The sequence below is a fragment of the Oryctolagus cuniculus genome, chromosome 5 (assembly GCF_051225735.1).
Source record: "Oryctolagus cuniculus isolate XC-2025 breed Fujian yellow rabbit chromosome 5, ASM5122573v1, whole genome shotgun sequence".
Lineage (NCBI taxonomy): Eukaryota > Metazoa > Chordata > Mammalia > Lagomorpha > Leporidae > Oryctolagus > Oryctolagus cuniculus.
Genome location: NC_142871.1, coordinates 16,898,394 through 16,916,373, shown reverse-complemented (window position 1 = coordinate 16,916,373; position 17,980 = coordinate 16,898,394). Strand labels below are relative to the sequence as shown.

Genomic DNA, 17,980 nt, shown 5'->3' with positions numbered 1-17,980 from the left:
AGGTGACTGACCCTGCTTTCTTCCCCCAGTGACTACAGAGAGGGGAAGCAGCCAGTCCCAGCTTACTTAGGATATTCCAAAACCCCGCTCCAGATCACTTTGCCTCAACTCTAAAATACTCGCATGAAATGAATGTTTATAGTCTGGCCACATTTAGTAGATGTATGTGTTTGGAAATAAGGTTTTTATGCCAGCATCAGATTTGCAGGAAATTACATTGCAGTGGGCAGAGTGGTTGTGGGGGATGGGAAGGAAGGAGAGTGAAATGTTAGTCCAGATTTGTTGCCACCGTAGCACCCCAGGAGATGAGTGGCATGGTGGAAGTGTTTACCATTGCACAGCGCATCTGCATTGATTGCTTGTGTTTTATATACACAAGAAAAACGTGGGCGTTATAGGCTTCGTTTCTGTGGGAAAATAGCTAATGGGCTGATGGTATCTCTCTACTTCAGCATGCTAGAGAATTACTCAGACACTTGTCAGATGCCTGAACCACATATTTATTTGAGAATGTGCCATCCTGGGAAGCTTTCACTCACCAAGGTCACCGGGAGGGCAGCAGAGGGAGGCACGTTGAACTTCAAATGCTTCTTGCTGCTTGCATCCCTCTGTAGCAAAGCAACGAGTGAGGAGCTGACTTACCAAAAAAATAAAAGTTTAGGGAAAACAGACTTGTTTGAAAAAGGCAGATAACTAAGCAGTAACTAACCAATCTTCTTCTCGTTATTGGGATTCAGTTTGTAAACCTAAACAGAAAAATCTGTGTTACTAAGATTGCAAACTTTTCTATATTTTTTCCTGTATTTATTTTACATGTTAGTAAATGAAAGAAATTTTGGCCCTAGATTTAAGAAAGTGGTTTTGTTTTAAACTCACTGTATTGTGCTTTGAGTTTTCTGGGTCTAAGAGAGTCATCTACTTCTGAGGTCCTTTTACTTATTTGGAAGGCAGACACAGACAGAGATCTCCTATACACTGGTTTACTTCCCAAATGCCCACAGCAACCAGAACTTGAGGAGGCCAAATGCTCGAGCCAGGAACTCAATCCAGGCCTCCCCCGTGGATGGCGGGGACCTAATGACTTGAGCCATCACCTGCTGCCTTCTGGCGCACACATTAGCGGGAAACCCAGGCACCACGTTATGGAATGTGGGCATCCCAAGTGCCAAACTCCCACCTGCAGAGCATGCTTCAAAGTAAGTTGTGTAACAGTTTTGAAAGTAAATTGCATTCGAGTGAGGTGGACTCAGAAGGACTGGATTTACCCTCCCACTTGAAACAACTGAAAAACTGGATGAGGGCCGCCATTGTCATGCACCGGGTTAAGCCACTGCCTGCAACGCAAGCACCTCCTTGCAGCACCTGCTCCACTTCCCATCCAGCTCCCTGCAAAAGCAAAAGTACTAGGGCCCAGCCATCGCTACCGGAGACCTGGATAGCGTTCCAGGCTCCTGACTTCAGCTTGGCCAGTCCCCAGCCACTGCAGCCGTCTGAGTGAACCAGTGCAAGGGAGCGCTCTCTTTCTACCAATCTTTCAAATAAATAAATCTTTTTTTAAAAAAATAAAGCAAAATGAAAACCCAAAGCCTGAAAATCCTTCCGCTAGACTTTGGACATCAGGTCTGAGAGGATGGTGATCCCTGCGAAGTAGAAGCAAACACGGTGAGCCCAGGGTTGGCCTGGCCTGCTGCCCAGGAACAGGTTCCGGGCTGCTGCGTAGGAAGAGGGAATTCAGAAGGAGCTGGTTCAGCTGTCCCGGTGAGTGGAAGGCGTGGAGCTGGGGTTGCATCCAGGGAAACTGACGCAGCCTGAGTTTTCAGGGCAGAGTGTCCGAGGAGAGACAGAGAAAATGTGCCAAGCCGTAGAGGGTCTTCCTCAAGCGTTCAGGTGACTACTGGCCAATGCATGAGTTAAGAAATAGCTGAAGTCAGGGAAGGGACTCGCCCAGAAGAACGAGAAGGAAGAGTGTGTAGCGTACACAGAGCCAGGTGAAGTTTCCTGTTTCTAACAGCAGCGCTAAAAAAATCTCATGATCCCGGGCAGTGGTTAGAAAGACTGACGAGTCTCGCCTTGGAAGTCGAGAGAAAGTTAACCCTAGACTAGACATAGCTCTCATCCCACCCAATAAAGTTTAAAATAAAAACACAAGAAAAAGTAATCATTTCTAAGTAACTAAACTGTATCCCAGAACAAGATGATATAAAAATATCCAGAGCTCAACAAGATTAAAATGCCTGACATCCAATCCAAAATTTCCTGGAATGCAAAAAATAGGAAAACGCCATGTAGAATAACCAGTCACAATTAATTGTTAATTTTAAAGATGACAGAGTCCGTGGACAGGGACATTAAAACAGTTCATGGTGGCAGTAGTCCACGTGATCAACAAACTGCAAGGAAAATGCAACAGGTTAAACAGAGCTAAAAAAGATTCTTCAAAAACAGATTTCTAAAGATGAAAAACCTCTATCTGCAATGAAAGATATTCTGACTAATGGCACATTAGTCCTTGCGTTTGGAAAGATTAGTTAACCTGAAGATACAGCAATAGGAACTCTCCAGTTTTTTTTAAAGGCTGAAAAGAATAAAGAGAGCATCAGTGAGCTTTGGAACCTTGTCAAACCGTCAAAAAATACGTATAAGTATAATGAGAGGGTGAAAGCAGTTGAAAAGTGCTTGAAGAAATAGCAACCATTTTTCCAAATTTGAGGTGAATTATAAGTACATTGATTCAAGAAGCTTCATAAACACAAAGTAAAAGAAACAACGAAAATCGCCACAACACATCTAAATCCACATTGTTTAAAGCCAGTGATGAAAAGAAAATGTTAAAAGGAGCAGAGGATAAAAGACATGCTATGTGCAGAACAAAGATAAAAGTGATTGCTTTGTTGGAAATAACACTTAACCAGGAGACGGCAGGTCAACATGTTTAAAGTGATCTCAGCCTGAGATTCCTCACCCAGTTAAAGTGTCTCCCAGAAACAAAAGGGAAATAAAGACATTTTTAAGCAAGCAAAAGCTGAGAGAACTCATCAGTAGCCAGCCTGAAGTATAAAAAATGTTAAAACCCTTCACATACAAAGAAAATGATACCAGTAAGAAACCTGAATCAATCAAAAAAAAGGAAAGCCCCAGAAGTGTTAACCACTTAGGTAAATAGAAAGATCTGTTGTTCTTTGGTCATTAGTAGTAAAGCAGCTTTAGCAGTTACATCTGAACCAGTTAGGTGTCAATCAGAAAGAGCAGCTGAGGGGCTAGACCATGTTCCATTTCCTTTAAAAAAAAAAAGCTCTTTCTATAAGCATGCGTCCACACACTCACACTCACCAGATACGTAGTGTATGACAGACTGTTGAACCTGATTCTTTTTTTAGTTTTTTTTTAAGCCAAAATAATTTATAATTTCTCATCTGATGAATTTGTCTCTTCTACTTGTTAAAATTCAAGACTTTTTAAAATATATTGGCAGTGTGTGCATACAGAAGCTTTTTAGTCTCATTAAGATGATGTATTCTAGAATAAAATGGATGGTTTTCCAAATGAGAATGAACGCTTTGGAAGGCAGAAGCTAGGAGAAATCCCACCACCGACTGCTTGTGTGTCTGTGCTGTGGGCAAGGTATGGCTTGTTGACTCAGTCTCATGATTTGGTATTTGAATCATACCCAGTGCCCTATAATTATACCCAGTGTATTATGATTTATCAAGTATAACAGGAAATTGAAAAATAATTTTTAAAAAATGTCTTCTTACTTAAGTCTCTAAAAGTTAAATCACCATATAAAGCAAAAATATTAGAAATGTTTGGGGCTGGCAACCTGTAGAGGAAAAATATGTGACAACAAAAGCACAAAATCTAGAATAAAAATGGAAGTATGCTATTATAAGATTCTTACACTACATGTGCTTTAACGTGTTACTTGAAGGTAGACTGTGAAAAGTTAAAAATGTAATAAATACTAAGAAAACTATTCAATGCACAAGGAGTTATAGTTAATATGTCAACAAAGGAAATAAAATTATATCATTAATCTGAAGAAGACAGAAAAGGGAAGAAACCACAGCAGATTAAGCCACAGCCTGCAGCATCCCATATGGGCACCAGTTCGAATCCTGGCTGCTCCACTTCCAATCGAGCTCCCTGCTAATGCACCTAGGAAAGCATAGGAAGGTGGCCCAAGTCCTTGGGCCCTGTACCCACGTGAAAGACCCAAATGAAGCTATATCAATAATCTCATTAAATGTAAATATTCTAAATATCCCCTCTCACCCCATTAAAATGCAGATTAAGACCAACCAAAATAACAAATGCAAGGCTCAACTATATGCTGTCAACAAGAAACCCACTTCAAAGACAAAAGTACAATAGTCTGTCCTTATCTTCAGGAAATACAGACAGCAGAAACTGCAGATTGTACAGGACCCTATGTTGACTATACATGTAAACTATACATGTAAACCTATGACAGAGTTGTGTTTTTTTTTTTGTTTTGTTTTGTTTTGTTTTTACAGGCAGAGTGGACAGTGAGAGAGAGAGACAGAGAGAAAGGTCTTCCTTTGCCGTTGGTTCACCCTCCAATGGCCGGCGCACCGCGCTGATCCGAAGGCAGGAGCCAGATGCTTCTCCTGGTGTCCCATGCGGGTGCAGGGCCCAAGCACTTGGGCCATCCTCTACTGCCTTCCCGGGCCACAGCAGAGAGCTGGCCTGGAAGAGGGGCAACTGGGACAGAATCTGGTGCCCCAACCGGGACTAGAACCCGGTGTGCCAGCGCCGCAAGGCGGAGGATTAGCCTATTGAGCCGTGGCGCCGGCCCAGAGTTTTACTTATAAATTAGAACAGTAAGAAATTACCAATAATTAAAATAATTATCAATTATAGCAATATATTATAATAAAACATAAGCATATCGTCTGTCTCTGAGAATGTCAACTGTATTGTGTTTTCAAACTGTGCTAGACCAAGGGTAACTGAAAGCTTGAAAGACAAAACCATGGATAAAGGAAGACTACCATAGATGAAAGGTAAAAGGGTAGAAAAATGTTAACACCAATCAAAAGAAAAGTAGACTGGTGTGTTAATACCATGGTAGAAGTAGAGGAGTTGGCGTTTCCCCTAGTGGGTAAGGTACCTACATCGGAACACCTGTGTTTGATTCCTGGCTTTGGCTCCTGACTCCAGCATCCTGCTAATGCAGAACAGTCCTGGCTCTGAATTGCAGTCCTGCCACCCACGTGGGGGACCTGGATTGCATTCCCTGATTCGGGTTCAGCCTTCGTGCAGCCCCAACCATTGTGGGAATTTGGGGTGTGAACCAGTGGGTGGAATAGTGCTCTCTATAGTTCTCTCTCGAATTTAAAAAAAAAAAAAATTTTTTTTTAAGGTAGAGGTAGAGCAAGGATAAAGAGAGTTGTTTCATAATAATAAAAGGGACATTTCATCAACAGGTATAACAATCCTAAGGGCTTACATCTAATTTCCAACCCTTCACCATGGTTCGAACATAGACTTTCAAGTTACAGGAAGCAAAATAACAACAAAAAAAGATCAACTGCAAGGAAGAATGGACATATCCATGACAGCCATCAGAGATTTTAAAACTCAGAAAAAATCAACCAGAAACCAATAAGTATACACAAGTAACCTTCGTAAAGTTTATGGAAAATGTGTATTATGACAAAACAGTGCTTGGGCTCCAAAATTTTTTTGCACCAAAATCATGTTATCTTTTCATTTCATTTTCCGTGAACTTTTTGAAGCCCCTTGTAGGATGCTTGAGGAAAACTGCAATCCAGCTTGACCTAATTGGCGTGAGTAGAACACTCCACCCAACAACAGCAGAGCACACATGCTGTGCAAATGCACACAGAATGTTTGCCAAGACAGACCATATTCTGGGCCACAAAACAGATCTCAATAAATCTTAAAGGATTCAAATCATACAAAATATGTTCTCTAACCACAGTGGAATTAAGTAAGAAATCAGCACTGAAAGATATCTGAAAAAACTCCAAACATTTGGAAATTAAATAAGCTTCAGAATGGGAGAAAGTATTTGCAAATCATCTGTCTGATAAGGACTTGTGTTGAGAATAGAAAAAGGACACTCAAAATTCAATAACAAGAAAATAAACAACTCTTATTAAAAAAAAAAGGCAAGTAAAAGATATGAGTAGACATGGCACCCAATTAAATACATGGGTGATCATCACATAAAAATATGCTTACTATCACCAGTCGTTAAGAAAACGCGAAATGAAACTGCAGTGGATACCACAGCATAGCTTTTAGAGTGTCGAACATTAAAAAGGTGGATCATGCCAAATATTGATGAGGATGTGAGTGAGAATATATAATAGTACAACCCCTTTGAAAAACAGTTTGGTGTAGTTACTTCGGTGTAGCATTTCGCCAGCATAGAACTAAGTCATTCCATTCCTGAGTATTTACCAAAGAGAAGTGATGCACATGTCTGTATAAAGATCTGCACGTGGACTTACATAGCAGTTTTAAGCCTTGTACTTTGACATGTGCAGTATGCCAAGTTTACCTCAGTAACACTGTCAAGTAACACAGTGTGTTCCAAAAGAAAGTTAGAAAAAAGTAGAAAAACAGAAGGAAAAGTTCGAAAAGATAAGAGGGGCAGCCCTGGGGATTTAGTGTCCAAATAATTAGAATCCCAATAAGACAGAAGAAACCAGAGGGGAAGAAATTACCCCACTGCCCAAATCTTTTTTATCCCTAGAACTGACGAATTCCGAATCAGAAGGACCCACAGAATGGATTAACAGACTCACACCAGTGCCCTCCATCATACAACAGAAGAAAGCACTAGGGATCAAAAGAAGAAACTAAAAGCTTTCAGAAAGGGAAAAATAAAGATGTTGACATACAACTCATCCAGACTGAGAATGGCATCGTACTTAGCCGCTAGAGGCTAGATTGTAATACAGCAATCTCTTCAATATTCATATAAAATGATGTACCCAGAGAAACCATGGCTAGGGTGAGCTAGGAGTAATCGCAGGGCTAGGTGATTTATTTTTTTTTTTACTTGTTTTATATTTTATTTCTTCCTTTATTTGAGAGACAGAATCTTCTGTATGGTGGTTCACTCCCCAAATGACCCTGATAGCCAAGGCTGGGCCAAACAGAAGCTAGGAGCCTGGACCTCCATCCAGGTCTCCTATATGGATGGCAGGGGCTCAAGCACTTGGACCATCTTCCACTGCTTTTCCAGGTGCATTAGCAGGGAGCTGGATTGGAAGCAGAGCAGCCGGGACTCGAACCCTACTTCAGTATGGGATCCTGGTATCCTGGTATCCAGCTCCAGGGCCAGACACTTTAGAAGAACTGACCTCTGAGGGCCTTCATCTGAAGAAGCACTAGAGGAGGTATTTCACACGAATGAGCAATCGTGAAAGAGGAAATGCGTCTATTACTTTTCTTTTCTCTGCCATGTAACAGATGATCACAAATTTACTTGCTTAAAACAATGCAGGTTTAGTATCTCAGAATTTCTGCAAGTCTGGCGTCTGTTCCCAGCTTGGCTGAGTTCTCAGCTTTTGGGCTGCCTCACAGCTGAGGCTGGGGCCTCTTGGTGTTTAAGGGGGTTATTTGCAGAATTTGGTTCCTTGAGGTTGTAGGACTGAGGGCCCGGCGTTCTGCTGGCCATCAGCTGCATTCAGGTCGTGGAGGGCACGTGTGGTATCCTTGCCACGTGACCCTCTCCTTAGGCCCACTCACAACACGGCAGCGTATTCCCTAAAAGCCATCAAAGGGAAAAAAGTTTTTCTCTCAAAACTGCTAAAGCAGAATGTCATTCCATCACTGTGCCATGTTCTTTGGGTTAAAAGTGAGACACAAGGCTGGCACCATGGCTCACTAGGCTAATCCTCCGCCTTCAGTGCTGGCACCCAGGATTCTAGTCCCGGTTGGGGCGCCAGATTCTGTCCCGGTCGCTCCTCTTCCAGGCCAGCTCTCTGCTGTGGCCCGGGAGTGCAGTGGAGGATGGCCCAAGTGCTTGGGCCCTGCACCCGCATGGGAGACCTGGCTCCTGGCTCCTGGTTTCGGATCAGTGCAGCGCGCTGGCCGTGGCGGCCATTTGAAGGGTGAACCAACAGAAGGAAGACCTTTCTCTCTGTCTCTCTCTCACTGTCTAACTCTGCCTGTCAAAAAAAAAAAAAAGTGAGGCACAGATCTTGGGGAGGACTTACTTAACACAGCATGGTCCCTGGGAAGGGGAGGGACTCCCCAGGATTGTGGGAGAGGAGCTCACCTACCAGTTTGCTTGGAAGGCTACAGGATGGCAGACTCCACATGGAGTCGAAGGAAAAGTGATCTATCCTTGAACCTATCCAGGGTGATGTGCAGAGTGTGCTGGTGTGTGAATGGCAGGTGCATCAGAAGCTAAGCAAAGGGAGAGTCAGACAGTTGGTAACTCCAGGAGAGGCAGGCACTGAACATGAATGGGAACAAACAGTATGCAAGCTGGTCTCCCTGGGAGTAGTCACACCATCTTAATAAATCCTGCTCTGACCCAAAGCCTCATAGCTCTACATTCAAGAAATGGAATGGGACAGGAAATATGGTGGGCTGTAAAAGACCTAAAACAAGGGCAGGCAGTGGGGGACCCAGGCTGGATTTCCAGCTCCTGGCTTCAGCCTGGCCTAGCCCTGGTCTCCATTTATGCTGGGCAATTGCAGCATGAATCAGCAGATGGGATGTCTCTCTCTCTCCCTCCCTCTGTGTGTGTGTGTCTGTGTCTGTCTCTCCATCTCTCAAAATTAAATAAAATGAAAGCTAAATCTTTGTCTTCTATATAGGAAAGTCAATGGATAATATCTGAAACTGCAAGATCAAGACAGGACATGATGGATGGGGAAAGTAAACAGACAGGAGTTGGTAGTGATCACCTGTCAGGAGTAGGGGTGCTGGGCGATTGGGTGAGGGGGGGTGAGACAGACACAGTGGGCAGGAAACTGTCATTTTTCATGGTAAGCCTTGAGGAACAATGTGACCTTTTAAGCCATGATTTACTTTGGTAAAAATTAAATTTAAAAACAAAAAGGAATCTGTCATCTTGCTTTTTGAGAGTTTTTTCATATTTTCTAATATATGTGTGCTCGTAAAGGAAGAGGGAGGAGAGGTGATTTGTGAATGATTTGGGGATGCTTGGTTTTCTTCGGCACCCACCTCAGGGGTTAACCCAGAAAAGGCAGTCTGGGCACTGCTGTGTCCCAGGAGTGTTGGAGCGACGGGGCGCCCATGAAGGAAGAGAGCGAGGAACCCACGGAAGCACCGAGCTGGAGGACAGCAGGTGCACCTCCTCTCAGGCAAGGGCTGCCCGCTGATCCTTCCGAGCTTGGCAGGGAGAAGGCATTTCTGCTCATAGAGGCCTTTACAGGCAACCCAGGACTGGAGAAAGTTAGAGGAAAGCGATTGTTGATGGTCGTGAGATTATCTGGAGGGCAGGAAGCAGCCACCTGAAGCACATCTGTCTGCCGGGGCTGCCGTAACTGAATCCCACAGAGCCGGTGGCTCACTACGGATGTTTATTTTCACAGTTCTGTGGAGTGCAAGTTCGCTTGCACATGGCTTTTTTTCTGTGCCAAATGCTCTTCGTGTCACTTCCTCTTCTTAAAAGAACACCAGTCCTCCTGCACCGGCCCGCCCTTAGGACCTCATTTACTCAGTCACCTGTTTGAATGCCCTGTCCCCAGATCCACAGGGGGAGGTGGGGTCCAGGAAGAGGGGGCAAGGTTAGGGCTTCAGCATAGGGGTTTCAAGGTGAACCCGATGTAGTCCATAACATACGGTAAATCACTGCTACACCCTAAGCTTTCTAATGGAAGCTGGTCTGGATTACCTGAAGTAAAGATTGCCGTGGGGCAGGCATCTGGACTAGTGCTTGAGGAATGCCTGGGTTCAGTCCTGCTTGCTGTCCTGATTCCGGCTTCCTCTAATGTGTACCCTTGGCAGGCAGCATGTGATAGATGGCCTAAGTAGTTGGGTTCCTGCTACCACATGGGAGACCCAGATTGAGTTCTGGGCTCCTGGCTTCTGTCTGGCCCAGCTCTGACCATTGAGGGTTTGGGTAGTAAACTAGCTAATTAGCTAACCCTACTGCTCCCTCTCCACATTTCCCTGATTCTTAAATAAATCTTTTTTAAAATGTTTACAGGGTTGTAGCACCATTTAGGCCTTTAGTATTTGGAAGAGTTCAATTAGGTCACAGGGTGGTCCTGAATTCTTTCCTAGTTCAGCAAGTCTTGGCCAAGCCAGGTGTCTGGCTAGTGAACTTGCGTTGAGACCACACCCACCCACCCCCTCCTCCCCAGGCTTCCCCAGACTGCTGTCCCAAGAGAAGTTTAAGGGGAGTTTGAAGTCATGTTCCGTGCATCGTCGAGGGCTTGCCTGTTGCGCTGATTCAGCATCTCTGGGGAGGAGCTTTGTAAGCCCAGGCAGGGCGGGTGAAAACCAGAGAAACAACCGCTCAGTGGCCTCAGTGCTGGGCCCAAGGCAGTCGGGGCAGCACGTCCTGGCTGAAAAGCTCCTGGAAGAGAAAGACCCCATGGGCTGGGTAAAAGCAACGCTGGTCTCCCGCTCCCTCATGATCCTTCTGCCAGGTCCCTTTAAGGGGTCACGGAATAACAGTGTCATTGCCAGTGGGACCCGGGGGTGGGACCCAGGCACAGAACATCACAGTTTGCAGGAGGTGAGCTTCTCTGAAACCAGAATTCACTTACTCCACGCTGAGTTTGCAAACTATACAACCTGTTCCAAAATTGGTGTTGCTCCACCAGAGCCAGTGCAGGGAGGTCTCCCGGTGGGTCAGGCAGCTGGGAAACGAAGGTGCTGCAGCCACCCTAGCGCAAAGAATGGGATCCACACCTCTGCTCTTTGTCCTGCCCAGGACAGGACTCTCGTCGTCACCTGGGGACCAGTGGGCGGCGTAGGATCCTGCCTTACAGTCCCATTTCTGGAGTTTTCTTCTCTCACAGCAGTGTCTGTCCTCCAGCAATGAGGCCCCTGTTCCCTTGAATGCTGTAGGTCTTGGCTCTTGCGTTTAGCTTCAGACTTGATTGCCACGAATAGGAACTAGAGAAAGTGTGGCTTTGAAGATAGAGAGTCAGAAAAATTAGAGAGTAGTCAAAAAACTGATGAGCCCCTTTATTTTCCTATAAAAGATGCATATAATTAGTCACAGAATAGATTTGTTTAAAGTTTCCTTGTTCTGTTTTCTATCATAAATAACACACAGCTCTCCTTTCATACAGATAATTGTACATTCTCAAAATAATAGTGTTGTGTATTAAATGCAAAGCTGGGGTCCTTTCTTGCTTTCATTTTAATTTTGAAGTCGACTGCGTAATAGAGAAATTGCTATGCTCATACCGCATTTACAGACAGACCGAGGTTCAGGGGAGCTTGCCCAGGAAGGTGCAAGTGCAATGGGACTGGAGACACAGCTCCCAGGCATGCACATCTCCGTCTTGGACGGTTCCTCTTAACCCCTAGGCTTCATGGATCCTCCAGAAGCCTTTGCATTTGGGTCCCCCTTCGCAAGTGGCCTTGGGTAATCACACAGCTGTGCTGAGCCTGTTTGTGCACCTGTCGTTGGAGAAGGACAACCTCTCCCACCGCACCTGTCTCAGATGGGATGCTGGCTTTGCAGGTGGCTTAACCCACTGCACCATAATGCCCCCCCCATTGCCAATTTTAAATATTACCCTCCCTGAAAAACAAATTCCAGAACTATACATGTAGAATTATCCGAGTTGTACCTGACTCTACAAGGCCGCTTCAAAGACTTCATGGAAATGAAATCGCAAAATAATTTTCTGAAGAAGTTTTGAAGTCCAGACAGGTTTTTCATGATATGCATTTTCCATGAACTTTGAAGACCCCTCATGTAGATGCATAGCTTAAATAAAAATAGAAAACTGCCTTGGGTGAGGGTGGGAGGTTTGTTCTGGTTTGGTTCTGGAGAGAGAGCAGGAGCACTCCCATCCACTGGCTCACTCCTCAAATGCTTGCAATGGCCAGGAGGCTGAAATTCAATCTAGGTCTCCCACCTGGATGGCAAGTGCCCAATTACTTGAGCTATTTACTGCCACCACCACCACCCCCCCCCCACACACACACACAGGGTCTATATGAGCAGGAAGCTGGGGTGAGGAGCCAGAGCAGATGTCAGACCCTGACACCCCATTATCAGACATAGGAGTCTTAATGACCAGCCAAATGCCAGCCCCTCCCTGGGAGTTTATACAAGAAATGATTTATGGGAGTCACCCCTGGGAAGCAGTATTAGGAGTTTTTACTTTTTTTTTTTAAAGAAGTACCAAGTTAGTCAAGGACAGGCATCCTATCACTAAGAGACATTTATGCTGTCTTTTACAAAAGAAGAAATAACTGTACTTAGGCTTGTATTCAAGGCCACCGAAACAAATTGGAATAATTTGAGCTGCCTACTACTGGCACAATATGTGAGCACAATGTGGTAATTTTTATGGTAATTGAGCATGACTTCCATCTTAGGAAGTCATAAGTTAGGAATTTTTTTTTTCAGTTCATTCTTTTGATATAAAAAAGTAAAGATTGAAAGACATTTTTTTAAAGCTAAAGAGTAAAAAACTATTTGACCCAAATGTCTCAGTTGTCTACTGTATGTGGGCTGCCCCACTGGAAGTAAGGACCAGGTCCTGGTCACCTGGTGTCCTTATTGTGAGCCCATAACCAAGGTTGCCTAATTGACTGAAACATCTCGGTAATAGGCACTCAAGAAATCCACGCTCTGGGGGGATCAGCCACCATCAAGGTATGTATGTCCTCTGAGAAGGCATAGCACCCAGCTCCCAGAGTATCCCTGACTGCTAAACAGAGATCACCTTTTAAATACACCTTTTAAATACCTTTTGAATACTGTGCAGGTAGATTTTTTAAAATTCCAGGACATTCCGTGTCTATAGAGTCAAGCAAATAGAAATCCCAGTTGTGGCAATACAGTCTATTTTCATTTTAATGATTTTCCATCTCTCTCCTTCCTGTCAATCACTTGACATTTATACTAGGCCATTTTTTTCTCATGTATCATTTTGGAGTCACTTATATAATTATCTGACTGAACACTTAATACAGACAGTTCTGTCTTTTCACATCCAAAAGAGGAGAAGGGAAGAAACAAAGTAATAAAGAGCTTATTTGAGGCCCGCACCGAAGCTCACTGGGCTGCTCCTCCACCTGCGGTGCCGGGCGGGTGTTAGTCCCAGTTGGGGCACTGGTTCTGTCCCAGTTGCTCCTCTTCCAGGCCAGCTCTCTGCTGTGGCCCGGGAGGGCAGTGGAGGATGGCCCAGGTGCTTGGGCCCCTGTTCCCATGTAGGAGACCAGTAGGAGGCACCTGGCTCCTGGCTTCAGATCAGCGCAGCGCCGGCCGTGGTGGCCATTTTGGGGGGTGAACCAACGGAAGGAAGACCTTTCTCTCTGTCTCTCTCTCACTGTCTAACTCTGCCTGTCAAAAAAAAAAAAAGCTTATTTGAGCAAACAGTGCTCTATGAATTGGGCTGGTCCAAACCATAATTGGTTCACAAGATCCACCAATGGAACACAAGGTGGGGGTGGCTGTTGTGCAATGAACACAGATGTAGAATACAGAAAATACTTGGTTACAATTCTACCTTGCCCTATTTGGTCTGTCCCATTAGAAAGTTTCTAAAAATGTTTACTTCCGAGTGCTTGACCTTAAGCTCTACTGTTGTTGTTTCTCTTTAATATAGATACTTAAAAGAAATAGCTCTTTAAGTTTTTTTCTTTCCTTTTTTGAAAAGCAAGGTTTGGGTCACTGGTGAGGTCTATCCAGCTTTGTCTACTCAGGGATTCTTCAGTCCCAATTTCCATTTTAATTTGCCTTACAGTTGTTAACCAATGCAGGTTCCTTTGGCTGTTGCATTTTTTAAACAAGATGTGATATAAATCAGCCGTTAGGGGAGGAAGAGCTGCATAGAAGAACTTCTCCACTCCAGATCGTGAACTGCAGGAACAAAATGAAAGTGCATAAAATACTGTTTCTTTTCTGAACCTAGATAAAAATAGGTGATTTATTCAATAGGAAGGAGTAGTGGATTCGAATAGAAATAAGAAAATAAGATATTTCATAAACACAACTTATACTTAATCTTTTGATTAAGTAGAAGTCATAATTCTATTACTTTATGAAGCAGAGTTTTTAATAACTTTTACTCATCCAAGAATACTCTTACTTCTCAATGGCTGGTTTTAAGCATGGAGTGTTTTCTCTTTACTGGTCTTCAGTGCATGTTCATAAAGGCTCTCGAGAGAACTCACAGTTAACTCCAGGTCACCCCAAATCACAAATGAGCTGGACGAATTGTTTTCCTGAAGGGCAAAAGCCTGTGCGTTTCAGCCTTTGTTTAAGAATCCGTTGATGTAACGGACGAGGAAGTACAGTTTATGCCTCCTTGGGTATTTTTAGCAGGAGGCCTCTGTGGAGGGCACACAGATAGTCAACAGAGGTCACCACTGACCCTGGCCTAGAGCCACAGGGCAACTGCCCAGGCTGCCTGCGTTCTTTTCTCCTGTGCGTGGAGCTGACTCCCGTCCAGGGACTACGGTTACTTCTGTAACAGTTCTTTATTGGGGGAGAACTGGATGTGAACAGATAAGGTCTTGTTAACACAATTCCACGTGGTGCTTTCTCAGCAGGAGGGGTTTTGTGTTAAGAGTAGACTTGTTCATACACAGGTCAGGCAGTCCCTGGGCTCGGGGGCTTCTGTGTGGTTTCTGGCCTGGTGCTGCTTATCCCAAGTAAGTAACCGCAATTCTTGGAAGTGGCTGGTGCATCATGGGAAAGGGACATGGGAATCTGCTGGGTGAACTTTGTTCTCCCATTTGAAAGCAATAAATTGGAAATAGAGGAAAGACATTTCACACTTCCTGGAGTTTAAGATCTGAGCTGATTTTGACTCCCAGTTTGGTGATGATCGGGATGACCCCAGGATGCACGTTCTGATCCCCTGCAGCCAGGAGATGCAACTCCTGGAACCACGCGCATCTCACCCTGTCTTTGTCAGTCCTCGTCTTTCATCATCTAAAGATTAATAGGGGAGAGTTAGATTTTAAAACTGTATTTACTATTTATTTATTTGAAAGAGTTTCGAAGAGAGAAAAAGGGAGAGTTCTTCCATTTGCCGGTTCATTACCCAGATGGCTGCATTAGCTGGGGCTGGGCCAGGCCAGGGCCAGGCCAGAGCCAGGGGCCAGGAGCTTCATCCAGGTCTCCCACATGGGTGTCAGGGGCCCAAGTACTTGGACCATCTTACATTGCCTTCCGAGCACATTAGCAGGGAGCTGGATCAGGAGTGGAGTTGCAAGGAATTGAACCAATACCCATATGGGATGTCAGTGTCACCTACTGTACCACTACACTGGCCCCAAGTGTTGTATTTTTGTCTGTAAAAAAAAAAAAAAAAAAAGCTCCTGGCTTATGCCTGGCCCATTCCTGGCCTTGGCAAGCATTTGGGGAATGAACCAGCAGATGGGTGATTTCTCTGTCTCTCTCTCTCCATGACTCTGCCTTTCAAATAAATAGAATAAATAGTTTTTTGTGTTTTTTTGTTGTTGTTTTGTTTTGTTTTGTTTTGTTTTTTGACAGGCAGAGTTAGAGAGACAGAGAGAAAGGTCTTCCTTTTCCATTGGTTCGCTGCCCAAATGGCTGCTACGATCCGAAGCCAGGTGCTTCCTCCTGGTCTCCCATGCGGATGCAGGGCTCAAGCACTTGGGCCATCCTCCACTGCCTTCCCGGGCCACAGCAGAGAGCTGGACTGGAAGAGGAGCAACCGGGACTAGAACCCAGGGTACCGGCGCCTCAGGCGGAGGATTAGCCTAGTGAGCCGCAGCGCCAGCCAGAATAAATTGTTTTCAAAAGAGGGGGAAGCTCCCAGCCCAAAGCCAGCTCCCAGGACATGGCCATTTTGCAGGGGTGCTTGGTGTCTGGAGAACAGGAATTTACAAAGCACTCTGGGAGCTGTAGCTTGTACGTGTCCAGAGGTGAAGAGGCCTCGTTCACTTCATCCCTGCTCGCCACCGCCGTCAGCCCAACGGGCTTATCTTTGTTGGCGTTCACCATGATGATTTTATTTAGAAGAAGGGCTTAGAAAATCACTGTTGTATATTGATAGTGTGTTATGGAACCATGGGGGGAAATAAGTGGTCTAAATGTTTAGAAAGTTGATATTTGTCTTTTCTATTCCATTTCTTTGAATAGCAAATGGCAAATTTAAAGAGGTACATTTATATGTGTATGATACTTAGTTATGTAATGCTGTATTGAATTATGTGGTTAATTTGTATCATCAGATGTCCTGTAATCAGCATGCACTGACATGTAATATTTTATATTATCCAATATTTATTAATAATTTTTGTATCATTTACTGATACTTGCTGACATATAATGCTTTGCCCTCTCCTCCAGATGAGCACCATGCCAGGACTGCCCACTCGGCCCTGCTTTTATGATATAGACCTTGATACGGAAACAGAGCAAGTTCAAGGCTTGTTCTAAGTGGACAAGACTCCCACACGTCCCAGAGCAGGTAAGCTGTGGGGTTTTTACTTTTCTTTTCTTTTTTTTTTTTTTTTTTTTTTTTTTTTTTTTTTTTTGACAGGCAGAGTTAGACAGTGAGAGAGAGAAAGAGAAAACTCTTCCTTTTTCCATTGGTTCACCCCCTAAGTGGCCGCTACAGCTGGCAGGTTGTTGCTGGCGCACTGCGCCGATCTGAAGCCAGGAGCCAGGTGCTTCTCCTGGTCTCCCATGCGGGTGCAGGGCCCAAGGACCTGGGCCATCCTCCACTGCACTCCCAGGCCACAGCAGAGAGCTGGACTGGAAGAGGAGCAACCGGGACAGAATCGAGCACCCCAACCAGGACTAGAACCCAGGGTACTGGCGCCTCAGGCGGAGGATCAGCCTAGTGAGCCGTGGCGCCGGGCAGTTCTTTTTCTTTTAATCAGTTCCTTTCTGTTCTGTTTTGTTTTGCTGGTCCTTACTACAAAAGTGACCTGGAAAGTGATTTCCTTCCATGGATGCTATGAATTCTTACCTAGTGGCTGCCTTCACTTTGGGGTTCACTCCAGCGTGTGGGCTTGTAGTTAGGTGGTCCATGGTCCATGCAGAGGCTTTCAATGTACTTGAACTTGAGTCCGGCGGGAGTCAAATCACGTCACCTCGGAATATAGATTTGTTTAGAACAGCTCTGGCCACAGCAAGGACCCTGCAAACCAATTATTTCTGTTTCCAGAATTAAAACCAGTATCTGCTATAATTTCCAAAAAGTCACTTCGTCCTTCCTACCACATCTCTCTTGCTACCAAGTTAGAATTACGTGAGAGAGGAATCTCAGTGTATTTGCTTCTTCCGGTTCCCCAAGCAGTTATCATCAACTGAGTTGGCTTCAAACAACAGAAATTTGTTCTGCAGTTGTGAAGGCCACAAGTCCAAAGTCCAAGTGTCGACTGAGCTGTCTTCCCTTTGGGACTCTGGGGAGGCCCCATCCTGGCTTTTTTTTTTTTTTTTTTTTGACAGGCAGAGTGGACAGTGAGAGAGAGACAGAGAGAAAGGTCTTCCTTTGCCGTTAGTTCACCCTCCAATGGCTGCCGCAGCCTGTGCACTGCAGCCGGCGCACCGCACTGATCCGATGGCAGAAGCCAGGTGCTTATCCTGGTCTCCCATGGGGTGCAGGGCCCAAGGACCTGGGCCATCCTCCACTGCACTCCCTGGCCACAGCAGAACCCGGTGTGCCGGCGCCGCAAGGTGGAGGATTAGCCTATTGAGCCGCGGTGCCGGCCTCATCCTGGCTTCTTAGCGTGCCCAGCTTGCAGCTGCATGGCTGCATCCTCTGCTTCTGTGGTCACCTGACTTCCTCTCTGTGTGTCTGACTTCACGTGGCCTCCTGTTCTTATG

The 17,980-nt window shown here is 45.0% G+C and overlaps 1 protein-coding gene across 1 annotated transcript in view; it reads left to right on the top strand.

Annotated features, from left to right (window-relative positions):
- MTHFD1L (methylenetetrahydrofolate dehydrogenase (NADP+ dependent) 1 like) overlaps positions 1-17,980 on the top strand; it is a 195,998-nt gene that overhangs the window by 170,316 nt on the left and 7,702 nt on the right. Inside the window, exon 27 of the mRNA XM_002714991.6 lies at positions 16,496-16,616. Coding sequence (XP_002715037.4) covers positions 16,496-16,585 — 90 coding nt within the window. The 3' untranslated portion in view covers positions 16,586-16,616. The remainder of the gene's footprint in view (positions 1-16,495; positions 16,617-17,980) is intronic.